The sequence below is a fragment of the Phacochoerus africanus genome, chromosome 15, assembly GCF_016906955.1.
Source record: "Phacochoerus africanus isolate WHEZ1 chromosome 15, ROS_Pafr_v1, whole genome shotgun sequence".
NCBI lineage: Eukaryota > Metazoa > Chordata > Mammalia > Artiodactyla > Suidae > Phacochoerus > Phacochoerus africanus.
In genome coordinates, this window is record NC_062558.1 from 114,424,339 (window position 1) to 114,448,463 (window position 24,125).

General features: G+C 36.4%; 1 protein-coding gene across 6 annotated transcripts in view; it reads right to left on the reverse strand.

The window, feature by feature from the left end:
* NT5C2 (5'-nucleotidase, cytosolic II) overlaps window positions 1–24,125 on the reverse strand; it is a 105,452-nt gene that overhangs the window by 42,400 nt on the left and 38,927 nt on the right. For 2 of the 6 annotated variants that reach the window (XM_047761071.1, XM_047761072.1), the window contains exon 3: window positions 8,041–8,114. In XM_047761071.1, coding sequence (XP_047617027.1) covers window positions 8,041–8,114 — 74 coding nt within the window. Of the gene's footprint in view, window positions 1–8,040; window positions 8,115–13,445; window positions 13,766–21,265; window positions 21,594–24,125 lie in introns of those variants that run through there. The other 4 variants (XM_047761076.1, XM_047761073.1, XM_047761074.1 and 1 more) reach the window with 4 other exon arrangements.

The following is a 24,125-nucleotide window of genomic DNA, read 5'->3' on the forward strand; positions in this document are numbered from 1 at the left end:
GTTCTCAAATCATTTTCCCTTAAAAGAAAAAAAAATGTTACGGAGTTCCTGTTGTGGCTCAGTGGTGATGAACTTGACTAGTACCCATGAGGATGAAGGTTCAATCCCTGGCCTCGCTCAGTGGGTTAAGGATCTGGCATTGCTGTGAACTATGGTATAGGTTGCAGATGTGGCTCAAATCTGGTGTTGCTGTGGCTGTGGTGTAGGTTGGCAGTTACAGCTCCCATTCTACCCCTAGACTGGGAAATTTCATACACCACAGGTGTGGCCCTAAAAAGAAAGAAAAAAAGCCAAGTCATTATATGAAGCCAGCACTACCCTCAAACCAAAATTAGACAGACATTACAAGAAAACTATTAACCAATACCTGAACATAAGGCAAAATCTTTCAACCAAGTACCAGCAAATCAAATTTGCCAATATATTCTTTTTAAAGTACATAACCAAGCAAGATTTATTCCAGGAATGCAAGGTTGGTTTAACACTCAGAAAACAATGAATGCGATTCATCCTTTTAACAGATTTAAAAAAAGAAAAACAAGAGTTCCCATCATGGCTCAGCAGAAACGAATCTGATTAGCATCCATGAAGATACAGGTTCGATCCCTGGCTTTGCTCAGTGATTTAAGGATCCGGCATTGCCATGAGCTATGCTGTAGGTCGAAGATGTGGCTTGGACCCCACGCTGCTGTGGCTGTGGTGTAGGCCAGCAGCTATTGCTCCAATTAGGCCCCTGGCCTGGGAACCTCCATAGCCGTGGGTGCAGCTCTAAAAAGACCAAAAAAAATTTTTTTTAATTAAAAAAAAAGAAAAAAAATATGATCCTCTCAACTGAGGCAGAGAAACATTTGATGAAATTTAGCACTCATTCACATTAAAAAAAAACTCAGAAAACTTATGAAAGGGAACTTCCTCAATGCTGATAAAAAATACCTATAAAAAGCCTACATCATACTTAATCATGAAAAACTGAAATTCTCACCCTAAGATCAAGAATACACAAGACAGTCCATTCTCAGCACTTCTGTTCAATATGACACTAAGGTTTTAGTGCGATAAGGCCAAAAACATTTTTTAATATAAGATATAAAGATATATAGCCTAGAAAAGAAAATCATTTGCAGATGATATGATCATACATATAGACAGTTCTAAATAATCTATAAAAGAGCTACTAAAACTAATAAGCCAATTAAGCAAGTCACCATATACAAAAATAAACTGCATCCCCAAATGCCAATGACAAAAAAAACCCAGAAAATGAAATTTAAAGCACTATTTACAGCTCCATGAAATATAAAAATACTTAACAGATAAATGTAACAAAATATGTATAAGAACTTTACATCAAAAATCACAAAAAAGGAGTTCCCGTCGTGGCGCAGTGGTTAATGAATCCGACTAGGAACCATGAGGTTGCGGGTTTGGTCCCTGCCCTTGCTCAGTGGGTTAACGATCCAGCGTTGCTGTGAGCTGTGGTGTAGGTTGCAGACGCGGCTCGGATCCCGAGTTGCTGTGGCTCTGGCGTAGGCCGGTGGCTACAGCTCCGATTAGACCCTTAGCCTGGGAACCTCCATATGCCTCGGGAGCGGCCCAAGAAATAGCAAAAAGACAAAAAAAAAAAAATTTGCTAAAAGATACTAAAAAAGATTAGGTGGAGTTCCCATTGTGGCTCAGAGGTAACAAACCCTACCAAACAGGACTAGTATCCATGAGGACTCGGTTCGATCCCTGGCCTCACTCAGTGGGTTAAGGATTCAGAATTGCCTTGAGCTGTGGTGTAGGTTGCAGATGTGGCTCAGACCCCACATTGCTGTGGCTGTGGTAAAAGCCAGCAGCTACAGCTCCAATTCGACCCCTAGCTTGGGAATTTCCATATGCTGCAGGTGCAGCCCTAATAATCAAAATTCCACCAGGCTTTTTTGAGAAACTGATAAGCTTATTCTAAAATTTACATAGAAATGTGAAAGACCTAGAATATCAAAGCAATTTGAAAAAAAGAATAAAGTTAGAGACTTTAACACTACCTAACTTTAAGACTGATTATAAACCTAGAATAATCAGTCAAGTCCATATGATATTCACTTAGATCAATGGAATAGAATGTCGACAGACTAATACATATTAGTCAATATATTCACAAGATATATAACTGACAAAGGACTAGTATTCAGAATATAAAAGAACTTCTATAACTTGGACATCTGAATAGGCACTTCACAACAGAAACACAAAGAGCCAATAAGTGGATGAAGATTTTCAACATCACCACTTAACAGAGAAATACAAAGTAGAATGACAGTGAAATAATACCACATATTCACTAGAATGACCAAAATTCAAAGGACTGAGAGTATCAAGTGTTGTAAGGAGTGGAACAACTGGAGTTCTCATGTTTGTGGGTAGGAATTTAAAGTGGTTATCACTACTTTGAAGAACCATTTGACAGTTTCCTGTAAGGTAAACATAATCTGGCAATTACACTCCTAAGTATTTACCCAGGAAAAATAAAAATATACATCCACAAAAAGACTTGTATACCAATGTTCACAACAGCTTTACCCACAAGAGCTACAAACTGGAAAAACCCAAATGCCCATCAACAGATAAATGGATAAACGAACTGTGGTTTACAAAGAAAGGACTACTATTTGGCCTCCCCTCCAGAAAAAAAGTAGTTTAAAGAGAAACGAGAATTTCCTAATGTTGACTGATTAACATCACAGGTAATAAGACCTATCAACATTATGTACCCCTGACATCATGCTCTAAGAAGGGCATATCGCTTCTTTGGTATTCTTCCCATATATGCTTAATATTTCAAACTATTCATAAAAAAGCATGAGACAAACCCAAATTGTGGAACATCCTACAAAACTACCTAACCAGTATTCTCCAAAAGTGTCAAAGCAATGAAAGACATGAAAGACTTAGGAAGTGTCACGAAGGGACAAGGAGAATATGACAACTAAGTGCAATGTGAGATTCTGGTTTAGATCTTGGATTAGAATAAAGATTTAGTGTAAAAACTGAATAAAGTCTGTAGTTTAACAGTACCGTACTAATGTTAATTTCTTAGTTTTTATAATTATGCTATAATCAACCACGGTCAAGTAAGATGACCATCAGAAGATAGAAAAAGTAAATTTTTGTACCTCCTCCCTAGGTCTAAAAATATTTCAAAATAAAAAGTTTAAAAAATTAGGGGTTAAAAAAAAGAATGTACTACCTACTGACAGACACAACATGAATGAATTACAAAAACATGCTGAGCAAAAGAAGACAAAAACAAGAGTACATTAGTGTATGATTCCATTTACATGAAATTCTGAAAAAGGCAAAATTAATCTGTTGTGACAAAAAGCCCTGAGGCAAAGAACAGGGCAAGAGAGAGAAGTGCCTTCAAAAAGGCAATGAGGGAAGTTCCCACTGTGGCTCAAAGGGATCAGCGGTATCTTTGCAATGTCAGGATGCAGGTTTGATCCCTGACCCAGCACAGGGGTTAAAGGATCCCATGTTGCTGCAGCTGAATCTCCACATGCCTCAGAGCGGCCCAAAAAAGAAAAAAGTGGTTACAAAGGCATATACATTTTGTAAAACTCAATCTATTTACTTAAAACGTATTTTATTGTATGTAATTTAATCCTCAATGAAGTTTACTAAACTTTTAAAAATAAGTTCATATTTAAAAGTATTTAACTTAGGAGTTCCCGTTGTGGCTCAGTGGTTAACAAATCCGACTAGAAACCATGAGGTTGTGGGTTCGGTCCCTGGCCTTGCTCAGTGGGTTAACGATCCAGCGTTGCCATGAGCTGTGGTGTAGGTCGCAGACGCGGCTTGGATCCCACGTGGCTATGGCTCCGGTGTAGGCCGGTGGCTACAGCTCCGATTAGACCCTTAGCCTGGGAACCTCCATATGCTGTGGGACTGGCCCTAGAAAGGCAAAAAATAAAATAAAAACTATAAAAAAAGAAAAGTATTTAACTTGAAAAATTAGTATATATTTTATACTGAGTAAAGTACTATGACTGACTCAAACTCATATATTAAAACTTATGCACATAAACTGTTCATTTGATAAATATTTACTGAGCAACTACTATATGCCAGGTTTTAGGCACAAGGGATATAAATGCGAAAAAGAAAGCCTTCACCCTTGAGGATCTCGCAGGCCAAAGAGGAGACAGGCAAGTGAACAAAAGCTTTAAGTGACATATGAACTGCTCCGTGGAATGACATACCACGGTTATCAGGATTACACGGAGAAGACACTTCAGAAAAAATACAGGCCCTTCCCAGGAACTCATCCTGTGAGGCTAATTATACTTATTTTAGGGATATTTATCACAAATACTCAAAGCTTTCAAAGAATACTCCTTTTAGTCTTGTCTCTGTACCTCTGTACCTCACAGCACATGATGAAAAGTCCTTAGCACTTCAAGGGTATGGGTTGTCTGGTTTTTGTTTTTATTTTTTATTTCTTATTTTTTTGTCTTTTTAGGGCCACACCTACGGCATATGGAGGTTCCTAGACTAGGGGTCAAATCGGAGCTATAGCCACCGGTTTACACACACAGCTTACAGCAATGCCAGATCCATAACCCACTGAGTAAGGTCAGAGATCGAATATTTTTTTTTGTCTGCACCCATGACATACAGAAGTTCCTGGCCAGGGATCGAACTCAAGCCAGAGCAGCAACACAAGCCACACAAGTGACAACGCTGGATCCTGAACTCCCAGAGTTACCAGAGAACTTCCTGTTTGTTTTTCTGAATAACCAAAAGATATTCACAGATAAATTTAATGAATACCACTCTGGAAAACAGATGAGAGTATGAAGTCAAGAAACTTGTCTTCCTAAGGGCTTTATGAAGTGAAGGCCATACCACAAGGACAGTAACAATGTTTTTCATCCAACATAGACTAGCTGGAATAATATACAGTCTCTCAAGGGGCTACTTTAAAGAGCTCTGCCCTTATGAATGCTTAGGTCTTGGTTTGTCCAGGATGGGGAGGTGCTTATTACTTTGAAATTATATCTCACTATAAGCTGCCATTATTAAAAATGATAATGTAAACTTATTATATACATATATATACATATATGCTGAGGATTGAATATTATTAGTTCAGCTATATCACAGCTGATTGTCTTTAGACAAAGTCCTTAAAATCTTATCATCATCTGTAAAATGAAGATAGTAATATTATCTGCTTCATAGGGATTTTTAAAAAATTAAATAAGTTATGTGAATGAGATAATCGACATATTAAATAACCTATGTAAAACACTTAGAACAGGGTTTGGCATATAATAAATGTTATATATTTGGCACTTAATAATTACTTAGTAATAATTAACAATAACTTAGCAATGTTAATAATTACTATTACATATAAGGAAAGTATATTAGTGTATAGACTAATAAGAGTATGAATTAAAATATAAAGTGGGATTATAAAAAAAAAGCACATTAAAAAAGGTAGTCTTAAAGTTTAGAAAAGATTCAGTGACTTTTTCGCTAAACAAGAGAATTCATTGTTTAATTATTCTGTGGGATATATAGTTTACATCAATGGTCAGTAACCAAATGTGCTAGGCACAATACAGGTTTCCAATAAATACTTCAATACTTATTCAATACAATGAGATTGTCTTAAAAACTGTGAAAAAATTTTTGTCATTTTTCAGCCCCATTAACTTCTATCTCTACTTTAGTTAATATTCCTTATAGCTGCCAAACTACCTTGCCATTCTTTTCCCTGGAGAGCCAGAATTCTAGAAAGAAGAAAGACTGCAATATTTTCAATGGACAGCAGGGTCTACACTGAGATGCTCTATAATAACTTATATGGGGAAAAAGTATAGATATATGTATATGTATAACTGATTCACTTTGTTGTAAACATGAAGCAAATACAACACTGTAAATCAACTATACCACAATAAAAGTTTTAAAAAAAGATCTACACTGAGAAAGTACAGGGCTTCCAACTGCCTTTTGACAGGTGTACATAATTGTCTGTGTCCAAAGCAAAAAAAATACAAGAATCTAAATGTTGCAAAAACATCTTTAAGACAATAGAAAACCAATAACAAAAAATATGGAGGAAAGAAATTCAAATCAAGTCAGTGTATATTTTTAATATATAACTTGTTTGGTAAAATATCATGCCTACATCTATGTGGCAAGTACATATAAACTGCATATGTTCATTTTTGTACATTTATGTAATTAATTATATTTGTAGCCTAAATTGAATACCAAATTGGTATTTGTCTAATTGGAGATGGAAGTCAGTTTTCTAACAGTTATATAAAATGTCTATGAAGATAAGCGAATTTATACATTGTAAGGTTTTTGTGTACTTAAAGAACAGTATTTACTAGAAAAAAATTTCTGAAAGATTTTCTGAGGATCACAGTTGTAAACATGTACATGTACATACATATACGCACATGTGCTCAACCCAGTCCTTCATTCCTACAACCTCTTTTTTTTTAGTTTAGGTTTGGGGGTTTTTGGGGGGGTCTTTTTTTTTTTTTTTTTGGCCACACCTATGGCAGGTGGCAGTTCCTGGGACAGGGGCTGAACCTATGCCAGAGCTGTGGCAATGCAGGATCCTTAACCTGCTGCACCACCAGGGAACGTCCTATAGGTTTTCTCTTTTTTAATCGAAGTATACTTGATTTACAATGTTGTGTTAGTTTTGGGTGTATGGTAAAGTGATTCAGCTACACTAAATACACACACACATATTATTTTTTAGATTATTTTCTTTTTTCCCTTTTAGGGCTGCACCCACAACATATGGAAGTTCCCAGGCTAGGGGTTGAGTCAGAGCCACAGCCGCCAGCCTACACCACAGCCACAGCAATGCCAGATCCAAGCCGCATCTGTGACCTACCATGCAGCTTGTAGCAACATCAGATCCTTAACCCACTTGGTGAGGCCAGGGATCGAACCCGCATCCTTATGGACACTATGTTGTGTTCATAACCTGATGAGCCACAATGGGAACTCCTCAGATTATTTTCTATTACAGGTTATTACAAGATATTAAAAAAATCTGATGGCACTTATGGTATAAGGAGGGATATAGTTCCCTGTGCTATATGGTAGATTCTTACTATTCATCCATACTACTTCCTAAATTAAATGATATTTTTGCCAGATTGCAAATGTTTTAATAAAAATTTCATAAATTCTAAAAAGACGTTGCAACTATTGGCTAACACTGATTATTTCAAATATGGATCAGAGATAGGAAGGGAAAAAACAGCATAGTGCTATTTAAGATTTGACAATAAACAAAGCTAAAAATTATTTTTTTTTCTTACAGTCTTTACATAGTATGTATACAATCATTTCAATAGAAAATGAACACATTTTCCATTTGTCTTAAGAATAACATTAAAAATTTTAACTGAAGTTCCCATTGTGGCTCAGTGGAAACGAACCCAACTAGTATCCATGAGGATGCGGGTTTGATCCCTGGCCTTGCTCAGTGGGTTAAAGATGTGGCATTGCCGTGAACTGTGGTGTAGGTCACAGACGCGGCTCGGATCCCATGTTGCTGTGGCTGTGCCTGTGGCGAAGGCCCATAACTACAGCTCCAATTTGACCCCTTGCCTCAGAACTTCAATTTGCCATGGGTGCAGGCCTAAAAAGACCCAAAAAAAAAAAAATTAGCTGATGAAAGTTTACTTGTGATAGATACAAAATTCCATCCTTGAAGAATAGCTTATTAGAGTTAAAAGCCAAAAAAATGCCCACATAAACACATTAATGTATAATCTCATCATGTCATTTCTTACCAGGGTCTCTAATATAATTTAGCACTTGTTCTACCTATCTGAACAACCTAAATCTCAAGGACATCTGGTAATTTCAATATTCACAAATCTCAAAGGAAACAGCATGATAAAAAGAGCTTCTGGCAGCTAATACATGACTACATCAACAAATGTTTACTGAATGGCCTACTGTGTTAAATCCAAAGTAACAGTCCTTAAGCAATCAGAAAGTGCTACTCACCAGCAAGGGTATAATCCATATCAAAACCAAAACACTTAATTTTTTCCATGGCTAAACTTCGGTTCACAAACACCCTAAAGAAAGGAGTAAAAAGTAATATCTCATTAACACTGAAACAACAACAAAAAATATTAAGTTCAATGGAATTATTTGGCTATCTTTGTAGATCTCATTTAAATATCAATATTAAGATTCATAATATAAATTATTCAAGTCCTCCTTATACCATAAGTGCCATCAGATTTTTTAAATGTGAATTTTATTATTGTATCTTGATTTTAACAATGCCATGTACTCAAGATTTCAGAGAATCAGCTCTCCTTTTCTAAGTCTGATCCCATAAAATGAACTTCTTTCTGAGATTTTATAATTTGTTCCTTTATTTGTAATTTACTCAGTAAACAGAGGTTCATTTAATGCTTACTATATGCCAGACACTAAAGACATAAATGTAAACACATTCATTCAACAAATACTTCCTGAATGTCTACTATATGAAGGTACTGTGATATGGCAGAGCACAAAAGAGTACCTGCCCTCATAGAACTTCTTTTTTAACTTATAATCTCTATCCTTGATGAATTTAGCCTAGTAGGGGAAAGACTTAAGGAAATAATTACAGCAGTTCAATAAACGCTATAAAATACATTGGAGGAGGGAGTTCCTGTTGTGGCTCAGTGGTAACGAACCCAACTAGTATCCATGAGGACCCGGGTTCAATCCTCACTCAATGAGTTAAGGATCCGGTGTTGCCATGAGCTGTGGTGTAGGTCTCAGATGCAGCCTGAATCTGGCGTTGCTCTGGCTGTGTTGTAGGCTGGCAACTGTGGCTCCGATTCAACCCCTAGCCTGGGAATTTCCACATGCTGTGGGTGCAGCCCTAAAAAGACCAAAAATAAATAAATAAAATTTTTTAAATGCAGGAGAGAGTATGTGTTGTTTAGCTCAGGAAAGATTTTTGAGCCGGATCTTAAAACAATCAGAAGTTTTTCAATAGGACAAAGCAAAAAGGCATTCAAGACAGAATAATAAAGACCAGGTGTGTAGTGAACCACAAAACATTTACTGTGGCTCAAGCTGGTTTTTCTTTGGTTTTGCTTTTCTGCTTTTTCTTTTTTTTTCAAATGGAAGTTCTTCTGAGGAGTAGCGAAAGAGTTAATAAAGGTTATAAAGCTGAAAAGAATAGCAGCAGTCAAAATAATGAAGACTTTGTATCCACACTAGAGAGTTTGGACTTTATTATGGAGCAAAAACAAATTATCAGATTTTGATGAAATGAAATAATTAGATTCAAATTTCAGAAAGATCACTATGAACACAGGGAAAACTAAACATATAACAGTATGGTGGATCATCACCATGATGGTGTTTTGGGGTTTTAGTCAACTCTGAAAACAAGGATACCCCTCCACCTGATCCCCAAGTTTGGTGGCCAAAAATATCAAATGGTTTGTCTTCCTTTTACTAAACTTTTTTTTTTTTTTTGGTCTTTTTGTCTTTTGTTGTTGTTGTTGCTATTTCTTGGGCCGCTCCCGCGGCATATGGAGGTTCCCAGGCTAGGGGTTGAATCGGAGCTGTAGCCGCTGGCCTATGCCAGAGCCACAGCAATGTGGGATCTGAGCCGTGTCTGCAACCTACACCACAGCTCACAGCAACGCCGGATCGTTAACCCACTGAGCAAGGGCAGGGACCGAACCCGCAACCTCATGGTTCCTAGTCGGATTCGTTAACCACTGCGCCACGACGGGAACTCCTCTTTTACCAAACTTTATCTTTGCCTTCATTTCATAAGTAACTGTGAGAAATGAGAATGCTACAAATCAGCCAGGAAACTTGGTAAAAATAAAGATGGCTGGGCTTTCCCTCATTAACAATCTAGGTCAGTAGTCTCCAAAGAGGAGTGACTGCTCGTGGGGATACGGAAGACTCCTCAGGGATACTGAAGAAAATACTACACCATCTATTCAAATTTATCTCATCATTTAAAAACATCTAATTTGTGCTTATTTTCTACTATATACAAGTAAGAACAGTAGCATAGATAACTTATAAACAAGTACACACAGGGATGAATGTTCCATATTTTAACTGATGAAATACTCAAGACTTTGGAAACCACTGATCTAGGTAATGACTTGTTTTTAAACGCTTCAATTATTACTGCATTAAATTTTAAAAGAAAACTTTTTGGAGTTCCCTAGTGGCTTAGTGGGTTAAGGATCTAGCACTGTCACTACTGTGGCTTGGGTTAGAGCTACGGCACAGGTTCAATGCCTGGCCCGGAAACTTCTGCATGCCACGGGAGCAGCCAAAAAAACCAAAAAAACAAAAACATAACCAACAAACTTTTCCTCCCATCTCAGAATGTATGCACCAATTTTAAATGCAGACAAATAATTAAATATTTTCTTTAAAAACATTTAAATTGGGGATTTAAAACTCAGTATGTCCTTGGAGTTTCCGCTGTGGTGCAATGGGTTTGGTGGCATCTCTGCAGTGCCAGGACGCAGGTTCCATCCCTGGCCTGGCACAGTGGGTTAAGGATTCCAGTGTTAACACAGCTGTGGCGTAGGCTGCAACTGTGGCTCAGATCTGATCCCCTGCCCAGGAACTCCATACGAGCAGGGCAGCTAAAAAAGAAAATAAAAAATCAGTAAGTCCTTGAATTCGGAAATGTTATCTTCTAAAAAATACGAAAATCCTAACTTATAGTATGCTATGCACACTAGATTAGCTCTATAAAACTCTTAGTTCCTGAGAGAAATGTTATATAAAATACTTCTATTTTCTTTCCCTATGAAAATCTGGTTTTCTAGAAAATCAACATTTACCTTGATTGAGTTAAAATGGAAGGCAGGGGGAGAAAAGAGTAGTGGATAGATGAAAGATACAGAGAACTAGGGATAAACGACACCCACCCAAATCTTTCTTTAAATACCCCAAAATGCCAAATATATCACCATGACCCTTCTACCACTTCACCAAACTCCACTCTTTCTACTAATGAGAGCATCTACTTTATTATCACCCTTTTCCAGTAATATAAATCCGTATAAAGGCACAAGTGAGGGAAAAGACACCAAGTAATGGTTTTAACTCTGGAAACACACAAAAGCCGAGGCTTTTAAAATACACTCTCAATTCAGGCTAGGGGCCAACTGGATCAAATCCTTGATCAGAGCCCAAACAGCTGACAGGCCTAAAATATTCTATGGGAATTCACACAGGAACAGACTGGAAGATTTTTCTATCTGGAGGAGATATATGTGGTACCACATAATAAAGAAATAGCTGTGATCCTGATAAAAGAATGATGTAAGCTGGTTTTAGGCACAGCTAAAATCACAGGGAAAAGGATACTTTTGCTAATATTACTCAGTCACTGCTAAAGCTAGAAAGAAACTATAACAGACCCAGCTACACAGTTTGCCCGTTTCTTTCTTGTCCAGAAGAGGGGTTAAGCCTGTACTCCTTATCGTATTTTTTAAGGATACAGAAAAATATAATGTACCTTAGGTGTTACCCATAGGAACTCTGGGAATGACATAGATCAAGAACAAGAAAATCTATTGTTTCTGCTAAAATAATCACTGCCACCATTTCGAAATGTATAGAAATACTGAATTAATATGTTGATTAACAGGAATTAACATAGTGTTATAGGTCAATTATACTTCAAAAACAAACCAAAAAAACTCACAGAAAAAGAGGTCAGATTTGTAGTTACCAGAGGAGGAGGGAGAGGAAGGGGGAAATGAGATGAAGGTGATTAAACGTCCAGTTATAAGTTAAACAAGGATGAGGGATGTGAAGTACAACATGATAAATACAATAAACACTTCTGTATGTTACATATGAAAGTTGTTAGAAAATCCTAAGAGTTCAAATGACAAGGAACATTTTTTCTCTTTAACTTTGTATCTATAGGAGATGATGGATGTTCACTCGTGATAAACATTTCATAACATATGTAAGTCAAATCATGTATTCTGTACACCTTAAACTTATACAGTGCTATAAGTCAATTCTAACTCAATAAAACTAGAAGAAAAAAATAAAATAATCACTGCTAAATATCTATCAAATCACACTCTTTTCCTTTTGACTAACTAGTCACTTTATTCAATCAACACGTTTGCTGGATGCAAATTAAAAAGCAGGTACCATTTTATGACCTGTATCCTAGAAGCTATCCTTTAGAGAATAGCCAAAACTAGGAAAGACTTTCTAGATGTCTAAAATTACAATGTAAGACATTTTTCTATGAAGCCAAATATCCTTTATCTTTTCGTTTTCATTTAAAAGAAGTACCCTCACCCACGGAAGCAATTCCTGAACTTAAAAAAGTAACAATCACTCCCGTCTCGTAGTGTAATTTATCCCTATTATGAAACACAAAGAAAAACCTCACATATACTCTCACCTCTCCTTTTCTTTCTCTGATTTATGCTATAAAACATGGGAGAAAGAGGCAATAGGGAATTAAACCTAATTCGTGTGTGAATGTCCAAAGTGTATTAGCAAAGCTATAATGACAAAATGGAACAGCTGCGTTGTAGAGCACTGCAATGATATATATGCTACGATTTGCAAAGATAAGAAACATCCAAATGCTCAAAGTATGCACTGACTTCAATAGAGAGGCAGCCTTGAGCCAGAAATACAGTCTTAAAGAGAAACTAATCTCTTAGCCTCAAACTAATGACTATTCTTTCTGTTATAATAAAAGAAAGTCAATATATAAATTAAAAGACTAGCTCATTGTCCCACCACACATTTAAAACAAAATGATTATATCTGCTTAGGAAACTCAAAATTTTCTATTGGTCTCAAGACCTTGACTGTGCCTTTGTCAATACCAGTTAACTTGTGTCACTTTTCTAAATTATTAACCAGTGGAACATATTCTATCTTCAAGAGCCTGAATATATTTGTGAAACGAATTTTCCAAAGCTTGCTTTAAATAAAGCACAAAGTTGCCACCCATGCTTTCTAGAATGACTGAACTAAGCATCCAACCTTAAAACACAACTATCATCCAGAAATTCCTATGAACTAAAGTCACTTGCAAGATACAGATTTGAGCATTAAAACAAGAGACACAGTCTTTAGGAGACGGACCCAGGAACACTATAAAACCAGGCACAGATGTTAGCACAAAGACAAATATAACAGTTTTTACTATCATATAGCACTGCAGTAAAGCATAAAACTTGAAGAAATGCTATCCAAATAAATGCAGATATTAACCAAAAGAGACTATTAATACAATGTGCTTCAAGAATAGGGAGCTAGTATTCTCACACTTAAGGAACACGAACATGCAATTTTCTCAATCTTTAATTTTGTAAATAGCAAACTCTTAATGGTTTTGAGATTTAACTCATAATTCAAAGCAGCATTACCTCATCTGTCACTGGTTGCCGTTCTGTAAAGTGTGAAACTATCTGAATCAACTAGTTCTTGAAGTCACATAACAAAATTCTTCAAGTCCCTAGTATAATTTTTTGTGTGTGACTTTAACCTTACTTCAAAAGACTGCTTTAGCCTGAACCAGGCCCCTCAACGGCATGTATCTTCTGAGACAGTGTTGAAGAAAACACCTCTGTGTCTAATTTAACTTGTCATTGGATATCACTGTTGCTCCACACAAATCCATTTGGAATAGAATTTCTTTGGCACTGGTGAACTTTATCCCTGGCTCCTCCCCTTGCCGAGGAGTCACAATTTCCTGGCCAAAGGCCCAACGACAGTTATTGCAACAACAAATGAGACTGAGGATACAAGAAAAAAAATCTTAGGCATGTTTTGGTTATGGCCTTGTGTAATTGTATACTCAAAGTTTGTTGAAATCAAAGAAAAGAAAAACAAGTGGTTTTCAAAGAGCACAAATTTAGATCACCAACCAAATGTGTGTGTTTACTTAACAGAAAAATGCTGTAATGTGGATTTTTGTTGAAAATCTAAGTATCTGTCTCCCCAAACTACTTTCTGTTTCTGCTATTGGCACTCTCATTTTCCCCCTCAAGTCTAAAATCACGTTAACATCTTTTGATTCTTCCCTCTCCCTCAAACCCACACCTCACTCGCCTTTATTTTAATTTCCAAATGTCTCTAAAGCAGCCAGCTCTTCCATTCAATTCACACTGCTAACAGCTTGTCCAGGTCCTCATTAACTCTTCAGCAATCACCTCCCATCTTCTCTGCCTGCGCACGAATACCAAATTCACTACTCTGAAGGAGTGCTACTCAAAGTGTGGTCCACAGGTCAATGCTGGTTTGTGAAGTGTTGTTACTAATCGTGACAAGATACACACAGAAACTGCAAGTATTTAGAAATTTTGATAGCAATTTGACAGAAAAATGTTGTTTGTTGAACGTAGTGACAAAAAATGTACACTTACATTTTATGTATCTTCATTTTTCTAGTAATTCATTTTTATTTTATTTTGTATCAAGTTGAAACAACGGAAATTAAAAAAAAAAATCCAATATAGATGAGAAGCACTATCCTAATGCTCAGCTCTAATCATGTTGCTCTCCTGCTTAATCATCTTTAGAAATTCCTTACTACCTGCCAAAACTAATACATTCCAAATTTTTGTATCTTCAAGGAGTTCAAAGCCTTTCACTATCTTTCTAAAATCAGTTTTATCTCATGTTGCTCCGCATCACACACCATTTACTCTAATAATCAAAATTAACCGTTGCTATTTCCTAAAAGTGTTCTGAAGCTTTGTTTATAGTTTCCCATACCTGAAATGTCCTGCTCAGTTATCGCTATCTTATTTTTCAAGACCCAGAAATCTCAAGCGATTTCTTTAAGAAACTATTCCAGCCATGCCACAGAACTGTGTAACAGTGATGCCTCTGGATCTCAGATTACTTTTCTAGTTAACGAACGGGATCTCACCAACAATTAAAATTCTATAAAGTTGTGAACCACGTGAGCAGTATGAATATTCAAAACCCTTTACTTTGGCACTTACTATATTTTATCATATAAATATTTACTGGATTATAAACTTTGAGGCAGGATGTATTGCCTTCCCAACAACCAGCATGGGGCCTGGTAAAGACTTGACACAATTTTTAACTGAACTAAAAATTAAACTAAAAACTTAATAGCAATTAGTGGTTGCCAAAGGCTGTGGCAAAGAGGGAATGGGGAATTTCTTTGGGGGGATAACAAAAATGTTCTAAAATTAGATAGTGGTGTTGGTTGCACAACTCCTATAAATATACCAAAATCATTTAACTGTACTCTTTAAAGGGGTGAACTGAATGGTAGGTATGTAAACCATATCTCAATAAAGCTGTTATTTAAAAAACATAATGTGGAGTTCCTGCTGTGGCCCAGCAGAAATGAATCTGACTAGCACCTATGAGGATGCAGGTTCGATCCCTGGCCTTGCTCAGTGGCTTAAGGATGTAGCGTTGCCTTAAGCTGTGGTGTAGGTCGCAGATGCAGCTCGGATCCTGTGTGGCTATGGCTGTGGCGTAGGCCGGCAGCTACAGCTTCTGATTTGACCCCTAGCCTGGGAACCTCCATATGCCTTGGGTGCGGCTCGAAAAAGACAAAAAAATAAAAAAAATAAAAAACATAATGGCAAAACCTCTGCCCATTTATGTTCCCATTTTTCAGTAAAAGAATGCTGGTGATCTTAAAAAAAAAAAAAAGCAAAAAATTTCTAATTTATGAAATGGATTCTTAAAAATTGAAAGTTCAAATGTCATGGATATACAGACACAACAAGAAATTTTAGACTGGATTACAAAAGCGTAAGTCATTTAGTAGCATTAGTTCTTTTCTCTTCCACAAATTTCCAGCCAATAACTTCTTATTGTATTGACTGAATATTTTCTCTGAGGAACATCCTTAGGAGGGATACACTGTATCAGATTACACAATGAAATGGAGTTCCCTGGTGGCTCAAGGATCTGGTGTTGTCACTGCTATGGCGTAGGTTCAATCCCTGGTCCAGGAACTTCCACATGCTGCTGGTATGGCAAAAAAAAAAAAAAAAAAAAGATTGTGCCATGAGAACAGCACCTTGTGCTTTAAAAGTCTGAACAACAAGCATATTATCATTTCTAAAATAATAAATGAATTAATTATAATACTAATTTTTCTCTCTCCAATACTCAATATAAAAAAGTTCCAGTGAAAAGTGAGTATGGAGGCATGAAGAAAACAAAATTAAAGATGATTAAAATTTAAAATGTCATCAATTGTAAAAATTCACCCATATTATATACCACTAAGAAAAGGCAATGGGGAATTCCTGCCCTGGCGCAGCGGAAACGAATTCGACTAGGAACCATGAGGTTGTGGGTTCGACCCCTGGCCCTGCTCAGTGGGTTAAGGATCCAGTGTTGCTGCAAGCTGTGGTGTAGGTCAGCAGCTGTAGCTCCGATTAGATCCCTAGCCTGGGAACCTCCATATGATGTGGATGCGGCTCTAAAAAGACCTAAGACAAAAAAAAAAAAAAGGCAATGGGTATGGATGCCCAGGAAAAGTTAGAGCCTCATAAAGCTAGAATTATCAAAGGGCTATACCCATAACACCAGGAAAAAGGAGAAATAAATCTGCAACACAGAAAGCACTCAAGGACATTTGTACATCTCAGCTTCGACACTGAGTCCAGGAAGAGGAAAAACCTCTCCCCTGAGAATTTGAACTACTAAGGTAGGTTTGTGGTCTGAATTTATACTAATAGTGTGGTTTAATATTGCCCCAAGTGACTACTGAAAGAAATAAAATCCTCTCTAGAAGAATTTTTTTAATTTATTTTATTTTTTTCCTTTCATGGCCACACCTGTGCATATTGGAAGTTTCCCGGCCAGGGGTCAAACGGGAACTGTAGCTGTGGCCTATGCCACAGCTTACGGCAATGCTGGGTCCTTAACCTGCTGAGCCACAATGGGAACTACGCCAGAAGAATTCAAGTTAATTCTAGGTAGCATATTACCAGTCAATGCCCAAATTCAGAGATGTCTAAATGTGAAAAAATGTGTACCTTAAAAGTGATAAAAGACAGAGTAGTGACCACACTCTCCCTTTAAAGCATACTTTAAAGAGATTCTCTTTAAGAAAGACACATTAAAATGCCCTTCACCTTCATTCTTAAATGAAGAAACTGCAGTAATGAGAGCAAGATGGTGAAGAATAAAAAAGAGGACTAACAAATGAAGAATACACAAATTAAGAGAGAAACCAGAAACCTCAGTACTTCTGAAAATAAAGTTACTGTTCAAAACCTCAGTTTAATTAAAAATTTTTTCGCAATCTTTTTTTCCTATTCCCCCTAAATTCTTTTTTACATTTTTTTCTCCCCAATTTTTAAAGACCAAGGCATAAAGGATGATTTATGAAATGAAGCAAAAATGGGATAAAAATTAGAGAAGAAAATAGGTTTATCATCAGGCCAAATTAACCAATGCACTGACTGTGCCTATAATGGAAAAGACAGGTCAAAATCCAGAATTTAAAATAAAAGCAAATGATAAAACTAGTTTTGGCCTCTTACCTAAAAGATGAGAGCTCTAGTAACAAAAGGTATTCTAATTGCTCTAGAGGACTTGCATTTTTTTTCCTGCATTACACATCCTAAGAAACCTATATTTTCCCAAAATATTCCTTTGAATATGTATAAATAATAACCATTTTATTTACAAAATTTCAAATAACAAGTTGAGGAGCTTCTCAAGTCTCATTCTTCCTCCAATTTTACTGAGGTATAATTTACTTAAAATAAAATTCATCCATTTTAAGTGTGAATTTGGTGAGTTGTGGCAATTATATATACTCATGTAACAACTACCACAAAAACCCAAATATTCCTTTCATGTCTTTTATGCAAAACTCTCCCTCATCTGTGGCCCCAAGCCACCACTGATCTATGCTTTCTGTCACAACAGTTTCTATGTAAGTGGAATCAAACACCATATAGTCAATCTGTATGTGGTCTCTTTTTCTTTTTTCTTTCTTTTTTTTTTTTTGGTCTTTTTGCCATTTCTTGGGCCTCTCCTACGGCACATGGAGGTTCCCAGGCGAGGGGTCCAATCGGAGCTGTAGCCACCGGCCTTCGACAGAGCCACAGCAATGTGGGATCTGAGCCTCATCTGCAACCTACATCACAGCTCATGGCAACGCCGGATCCTTAACCCACTGAGCAAGGCCAGGGATCGAACCCGCAACCTCATGGTTCCTAGTCGGGATCGTAAACCACTGAACCATGACAGGAACTCCTCTTTTTCTTTGTACAATATTTCTGAGACTCATTCATGTTGTTATATGTATCAAAAATTAATTCTTTTATTCTTGAGTAGTATTCTATCGTATAAGCATACCACAATCTGTTTACTCATTCAGTTAATAGATATTTTGAGTTGTTCTCAGTTTTTGGCTATTGTAAATAATGATGTTATGAACACTCACATGCAAATCTGTGTGGATATATGCTTTCATTTCTCTTGGAGTCAATATCTAAAAGTGGAATTATTAGTTATTTAGTAAGTATGTGTTTAACATCAAAAGACATTGCCAAAACTGTTTTTTTGTTTTGCATGCTCATCAGCAATGCATGAGGGTTCCAGTTACTCCAAATTGTCAGTGTTTTTAGTTTTAGTCATTCTAGTGGATCTGCGGTGGTGTGTCAATGTGGTTTTAATTTGTATTTCCCTAATGACTAACGATGTGGAGCTTCTTTTCAAGTGCTTTTCAGCCATTTCTTCCTCTGTGAAGAATCATTTTTAAGCTGGGTAGCTTGTTTCATTATTGTGTTATAAGAATTCTGCATATATTTTATTTTATTTCATTTCATTTTTTTGCTTTTTAGGGCCGCACTGGCAGCATATGGACGTTCCCAGGCTAGGAACAGAGCTGCATCTGCTGGCCTACGATACAGCCACACCAGATCCAAGCCGAGTCTGCGACCCTACAGCTCACTGCAATGCTGGGTCCCCAACCCACTGAGCGAGGACAGGGATGAAACAAACCCACATTCTCATGGATACTAGTCAGATTCGTTTCCCCTGTGCCACAGCGGGAACTCCTCTTCATATATTTTAGATATAAGTCCTTTATCAGATACATATGTATTGAGGAAATTTTCTCCCAGTCTGTGGCTTGCCCCTTCATTTTCTTAATGTTACCTTTCAAAAAGCAGAGGGTTTTTTAAAAATTTTGAAGTTCAATTTATCAATTTTGTCCTCTATGTATTTTTTCCTAAGAAATCTTCACCTACACTTTACTTTTATATTTAGATCTATGATCCTTTTTGCTATTTTTTATATATGGTTGAAGAAAAGGTCAAGGTTCATTTTTTTTCTATATGAACGTTTAGTTGTTCCAGCACATCTGTTAAAAAGACTACACTTTTACCATGGTCTCATTGCTAAAAATCAATTGACTATATATGTATGGGTCTACAAACTCCCCATTAGGTTTCATGATCTATACATATATCTATCCTTACACTAATACCACACTGTCTCTTTTACCACAGGTTTACAAGGTTCCAGTACAATTTTTGTTGATTTAATTCTAATAACAGTCCTTTCTTATTACTATTAGGGAACTCTCTCATAGAAATCAAAATATCACAAAAATTGTGTATATAAGAATTGTTTTCATCCCAAAGTAGAAAACTTATCCACTTATTTCTAAAGACAGCAAAGGAGAATAAAAGGTAATTAATTGACTTCAGTTATATGATCCATGTATTTCAAGTGTACTTGTTCATTACCCATTCAGATAGTACAACAATTTCCCCAGGGGCCCCTAGAAATAAATCTAAAAGAATATTTCAGGCTTTACAGCATTCTCTGACTTACACAGATTTCTAACCAGTTGTAACATATGCTTTACCATAGGGGAAAAAGTAGTACTAATTACTTCCCAAGAATTTTGCATCTAGAAATATAGTTCTTCATAAATCTACAAACCAGCTTTACAAACAACCACTTGAATAAACCTAATATTACCAGCGTCCCTGATAATATTTATCATAAAAATTATTTAACAAAAGCTGCAAATTTGTAGCCAGTGCTGGAAGGAAAGAAAACATACAAACCTGAAGAGGCAATTCTCTCATATTTTCACATTTAAAGAACCTCAAAATTCTAGTGATGCCATGAGAGGTCTAAGAATAACACAGAATTATTTATACCCATGGCTCTTCTCTTTATTCGATAATGAGGCTTTAAAACAGCACTAAAATGGGCCAATTTTATTTTGCTCATAATCAATACATGATTAGATTAAAATAAATTATAAACACAAGGCTCTGAAACGACTTCAAAATTTCTATTAGAAAAAAGAACTAGAAAATGAATTAAGAGCTTTGAGAAAATAAAAATTTAAGATGTACTGTATTTTTAAAGACTTCAAAATTTCTCTTAGAAAAAAGAACTAGAAAATGAATTAAGAGCTTTGAGAAAATAAAAATTTAAGATGTACTGTATTTTTAAAGACTTATTTTTGAGAGCCCTATGTCTTATTTGATCAAAAGGAATGTTTCTCTCAAGTTAACCAGGTCTAGTTATGCTTAAAGGCTAGAAATGAGATAATTTACAGTATGCAGCTATTAACTTACATGTCACTTATTATAGTGGTCACAAAAAGAATATCAGTAATAATTCAGACTCTGAAACATAAGACAAAATAATATAAAGACAATAAAAAAGCTAGCACAGAACTATTTTATATTGCAAAATAAAGAGGAATACGGGATTCCACTTGAAATTATGTTTTGTCTACACTGCCCAGAAAGAAACAATATCCTAAGACTGCTTTTCCATCTTTCACACCATTTTCTAAAGGTGCAAATTTTTAAATGCACTTGAATTTTTAAACTTCAGTCATTTCTACGTAAAATTCTTTGGTAAGACATCACTGTTTTGCTTCCAATCTTCATAAACACTTTCTACTGAAAAATAAAATAAATTTACTACAGGGTAAACACAGTGCTTATATCTCACTAAATTTCTATTAAGATTATCCATTCTCAGTGCAGTCTTTCAAACTAGCAACAGTAACTTTACAGCAGATTACATGTGAAACACCAACAATGTAAGCTTTCGGCTGAATTTCTTTCAATCTCTCCCTCTCTCTCCATTCTCAGACTGGTAGCACTGCTTATTAATCTTCCAATTCACTCAGATAACTAGAACATCTCTTTGCTAAGAAAAATGAGGGGGAAAGAATAATAAACTCACTTACCCTTCCTTAGACATTCTCAAAGATCTACTTCCTCTGGAAGAGAATACAGGATCAACAAACAAGCTTCACTGATCTCTTGAGAACTGTAGCTCATTTGTTAAAGCAGAGAACTCAGGCCCTGAGAGGCCCAACAAATTCGGGCACAATGCCGAACCCTAACCAGGCAATATCTCAGACACCAATATCCTCAGCTTTAAAATACTTGAAAACCTAAGAATAATAGGAAAAAACTGGAGAGCAAGAAAAATAACTAATGGTCTGAACTGTCTAGGACTGGCCAGTTTAGGAAGGAGACAATCCAAATGGCAAGTTCCTGTAAGAGACAGGAATCGTTACTGGCAAACACACAGAAAAAGCAAATTTACCCCCTAATGAGGCCCGCCAACAGTACGCAAACAATGTGAGTTTCACAGAAGGGAGCAGCCCTAGTTAGTCCAAATCATTTAGTTTACTCTGGGAGAGGAAAAAAAAAAAAAAATCAACAGGATACATAATACTTTGTTTTAATTATCAGTTTAGTTATTTCCTCCCTTAGAAAATGAACAATGTGAAGTACAAGAGAAGAAAGTGTTTATGTGCTGATCATATTACGGGAGGAACCTAAAGTATTTCCACACTGTGGTCTTTTTTCTGATCATTAACTGCTTTTAAGGAAAACATCTGTGTTCAAATAATCTACTCAATCGCCTGAAAATTTTAGCTCATGTGAAAAGAAATTTACTGATCTCTGGCATATGGGGGATAAACCCAGAACATTCTAAAGGTTAATTCCAAATCTCAGAGCAAGCTGAAGTTTGAAAGAAAAACATCTGCAACATTCCTGCCTCCTGACCAATATAATGCATAGAGATTATGCAACAGGGGGAGAAATAAACAAGTGTGCTAAACTCTAAGAACACTGAGGTGGCAAATAAATCTTCCTAGTGGTGATTCACAAATAAAATATATATACTTTAAAGAAACACTACCTGAATTAAAATTTAATCTAAAAAACTTTAAATACTATCTACATATCTTACCATAAAGGTTTCTGTTAACTACAATGTTTAAATAGTCACCATGTACCTAAAAGTGCTACTAAATACTATAAATTCAAACTAAATTATTTTCAGTTTATTTAGAAAAAAACAGTATGGTGTAATGGAAAGAGTACCAGAATGAGTACCAGAACAACAAGGTTTAAATTCTGCTTCTCTGCTTTCTGGCTGAATAAGCTAATTAACCTAAGCCTGAGATTTTTTTTATCTATGGAAGACAGATAACATCTGGTAGAGTTGAGGTCTATCATTTGTAAGTACTCAAAGAACCATTATAACTTGGAGGGGTAGGGGTACAGGGAAAACAACTGAATCGTTAAGCATTACCTCACCAAAATCTCTCTCGAAAAATACATTTTTAAAATCCAATTCTCAAATTATACGTGGATATGAAGGTCTTTCACTCTCCTCAAATCAAATTCCATAAACACAAGAATACAAGCTGAATGTGGAAAAATGATCTAATCCTTGAGAGTGCCAACTTCCCATGGCTTCCCTGGATTTCCAGCTCATGGCATCACAGCTTAGTGTGGTGGAAATAAATGCAATTACTATTTTAAGACTTTACTACTTGTAAAGAGAAAGGAAAACAAAAATCTCCCTTGAACAGAGGGTATACACACTTATATGGGCTTTCTGTGCAAAAGAGAATGCGCTGTCTAAAGATGATTAGCTATTTCAAACTCAGTTCATACATTCAAGAAGTATTTATTAAATCTCTACGTGTCAGTGCCTGATATCAGTAATACAAAAACAAACATGACATCCTTGTTTTTTCGGAGTTCAAAGTCTAATGGAAGAGGCCCATGCACAAACAGTTAAAAAGTCGTGTGTAACTGTAGTTTTAGAGACATGCACAACAGAGAGGTGCATCTATATTCTCCTACTGAAAGGCAGGATGCCCGAGTTGCTGCTATTGTTAAACTGATGCTGTGCTACTCACTTTATATATGTATTATCTTATTTAATACTCAAATAACTCTAAGAGGTAGAAATTATGACAATTTTAATAGATAATGAAACAAAGTTTACGGCAGTGAAATATTGTGATTCTAAAGAAATTAAATTAAATCCAAAATGCTAACCCAAGGCCCTGGCTCCTAACCACACCACTAAAATGATTACAAGGTGTTAATCAGACTAAGAAGAAAATGAGGCAGAGAACATTCCAACAGAAGAGAGACTATGAATGAAAAGCAGAGTGACACAGACCTTACGTTGTGTGGAAAATACCTAGACACAGTTCAGAGTTGATGGGATACAGAATTTGAAGAAGGGAGCTGTTCAAGATCAAAGTGGAGGAGTTCTTGTCGTGGCTCAGTGGTTAACAAATCCGACTAGGAACCATGAGGTTGTGGGTTCAATCCCTGGCCTTGCTCAGTGGGTTAAGGATCTGGCTTTGCCGTGAGCTATGGTGTAGGTTGCAGACACAGCTCAGATCCCGCATTGGTGTGGCTCTGGCGTAGGCTAGTAGCTGCATCTCCGATTCAACCCCTAGCCTGCGAACCTCCATATGCCGCAAGATCAGCCCAAGAAATGGCAAAAAGACAAAAAAAAAAGATGAAAGTGGAAAGAAAAAGATAGGTCCTAACAGGGTCTTAAATGCTATGTTAATAGGCTTAGATTTATCCTATAGCATGTTGGATATGATGCCACTTAAGGTTTTAAACAGGGTGATAAACATGATTTATAAGGTAGATCTGAGGAGGACGAGGCCAAAGGCAAAGAGACCTAAAGGGGATTACCTTCAGTAAACAAGGACAGTGATGATGGTGCCTGGACTAGCACCATCAGTTAGAAAAAGAAAAGGCCAGAATCGAGAA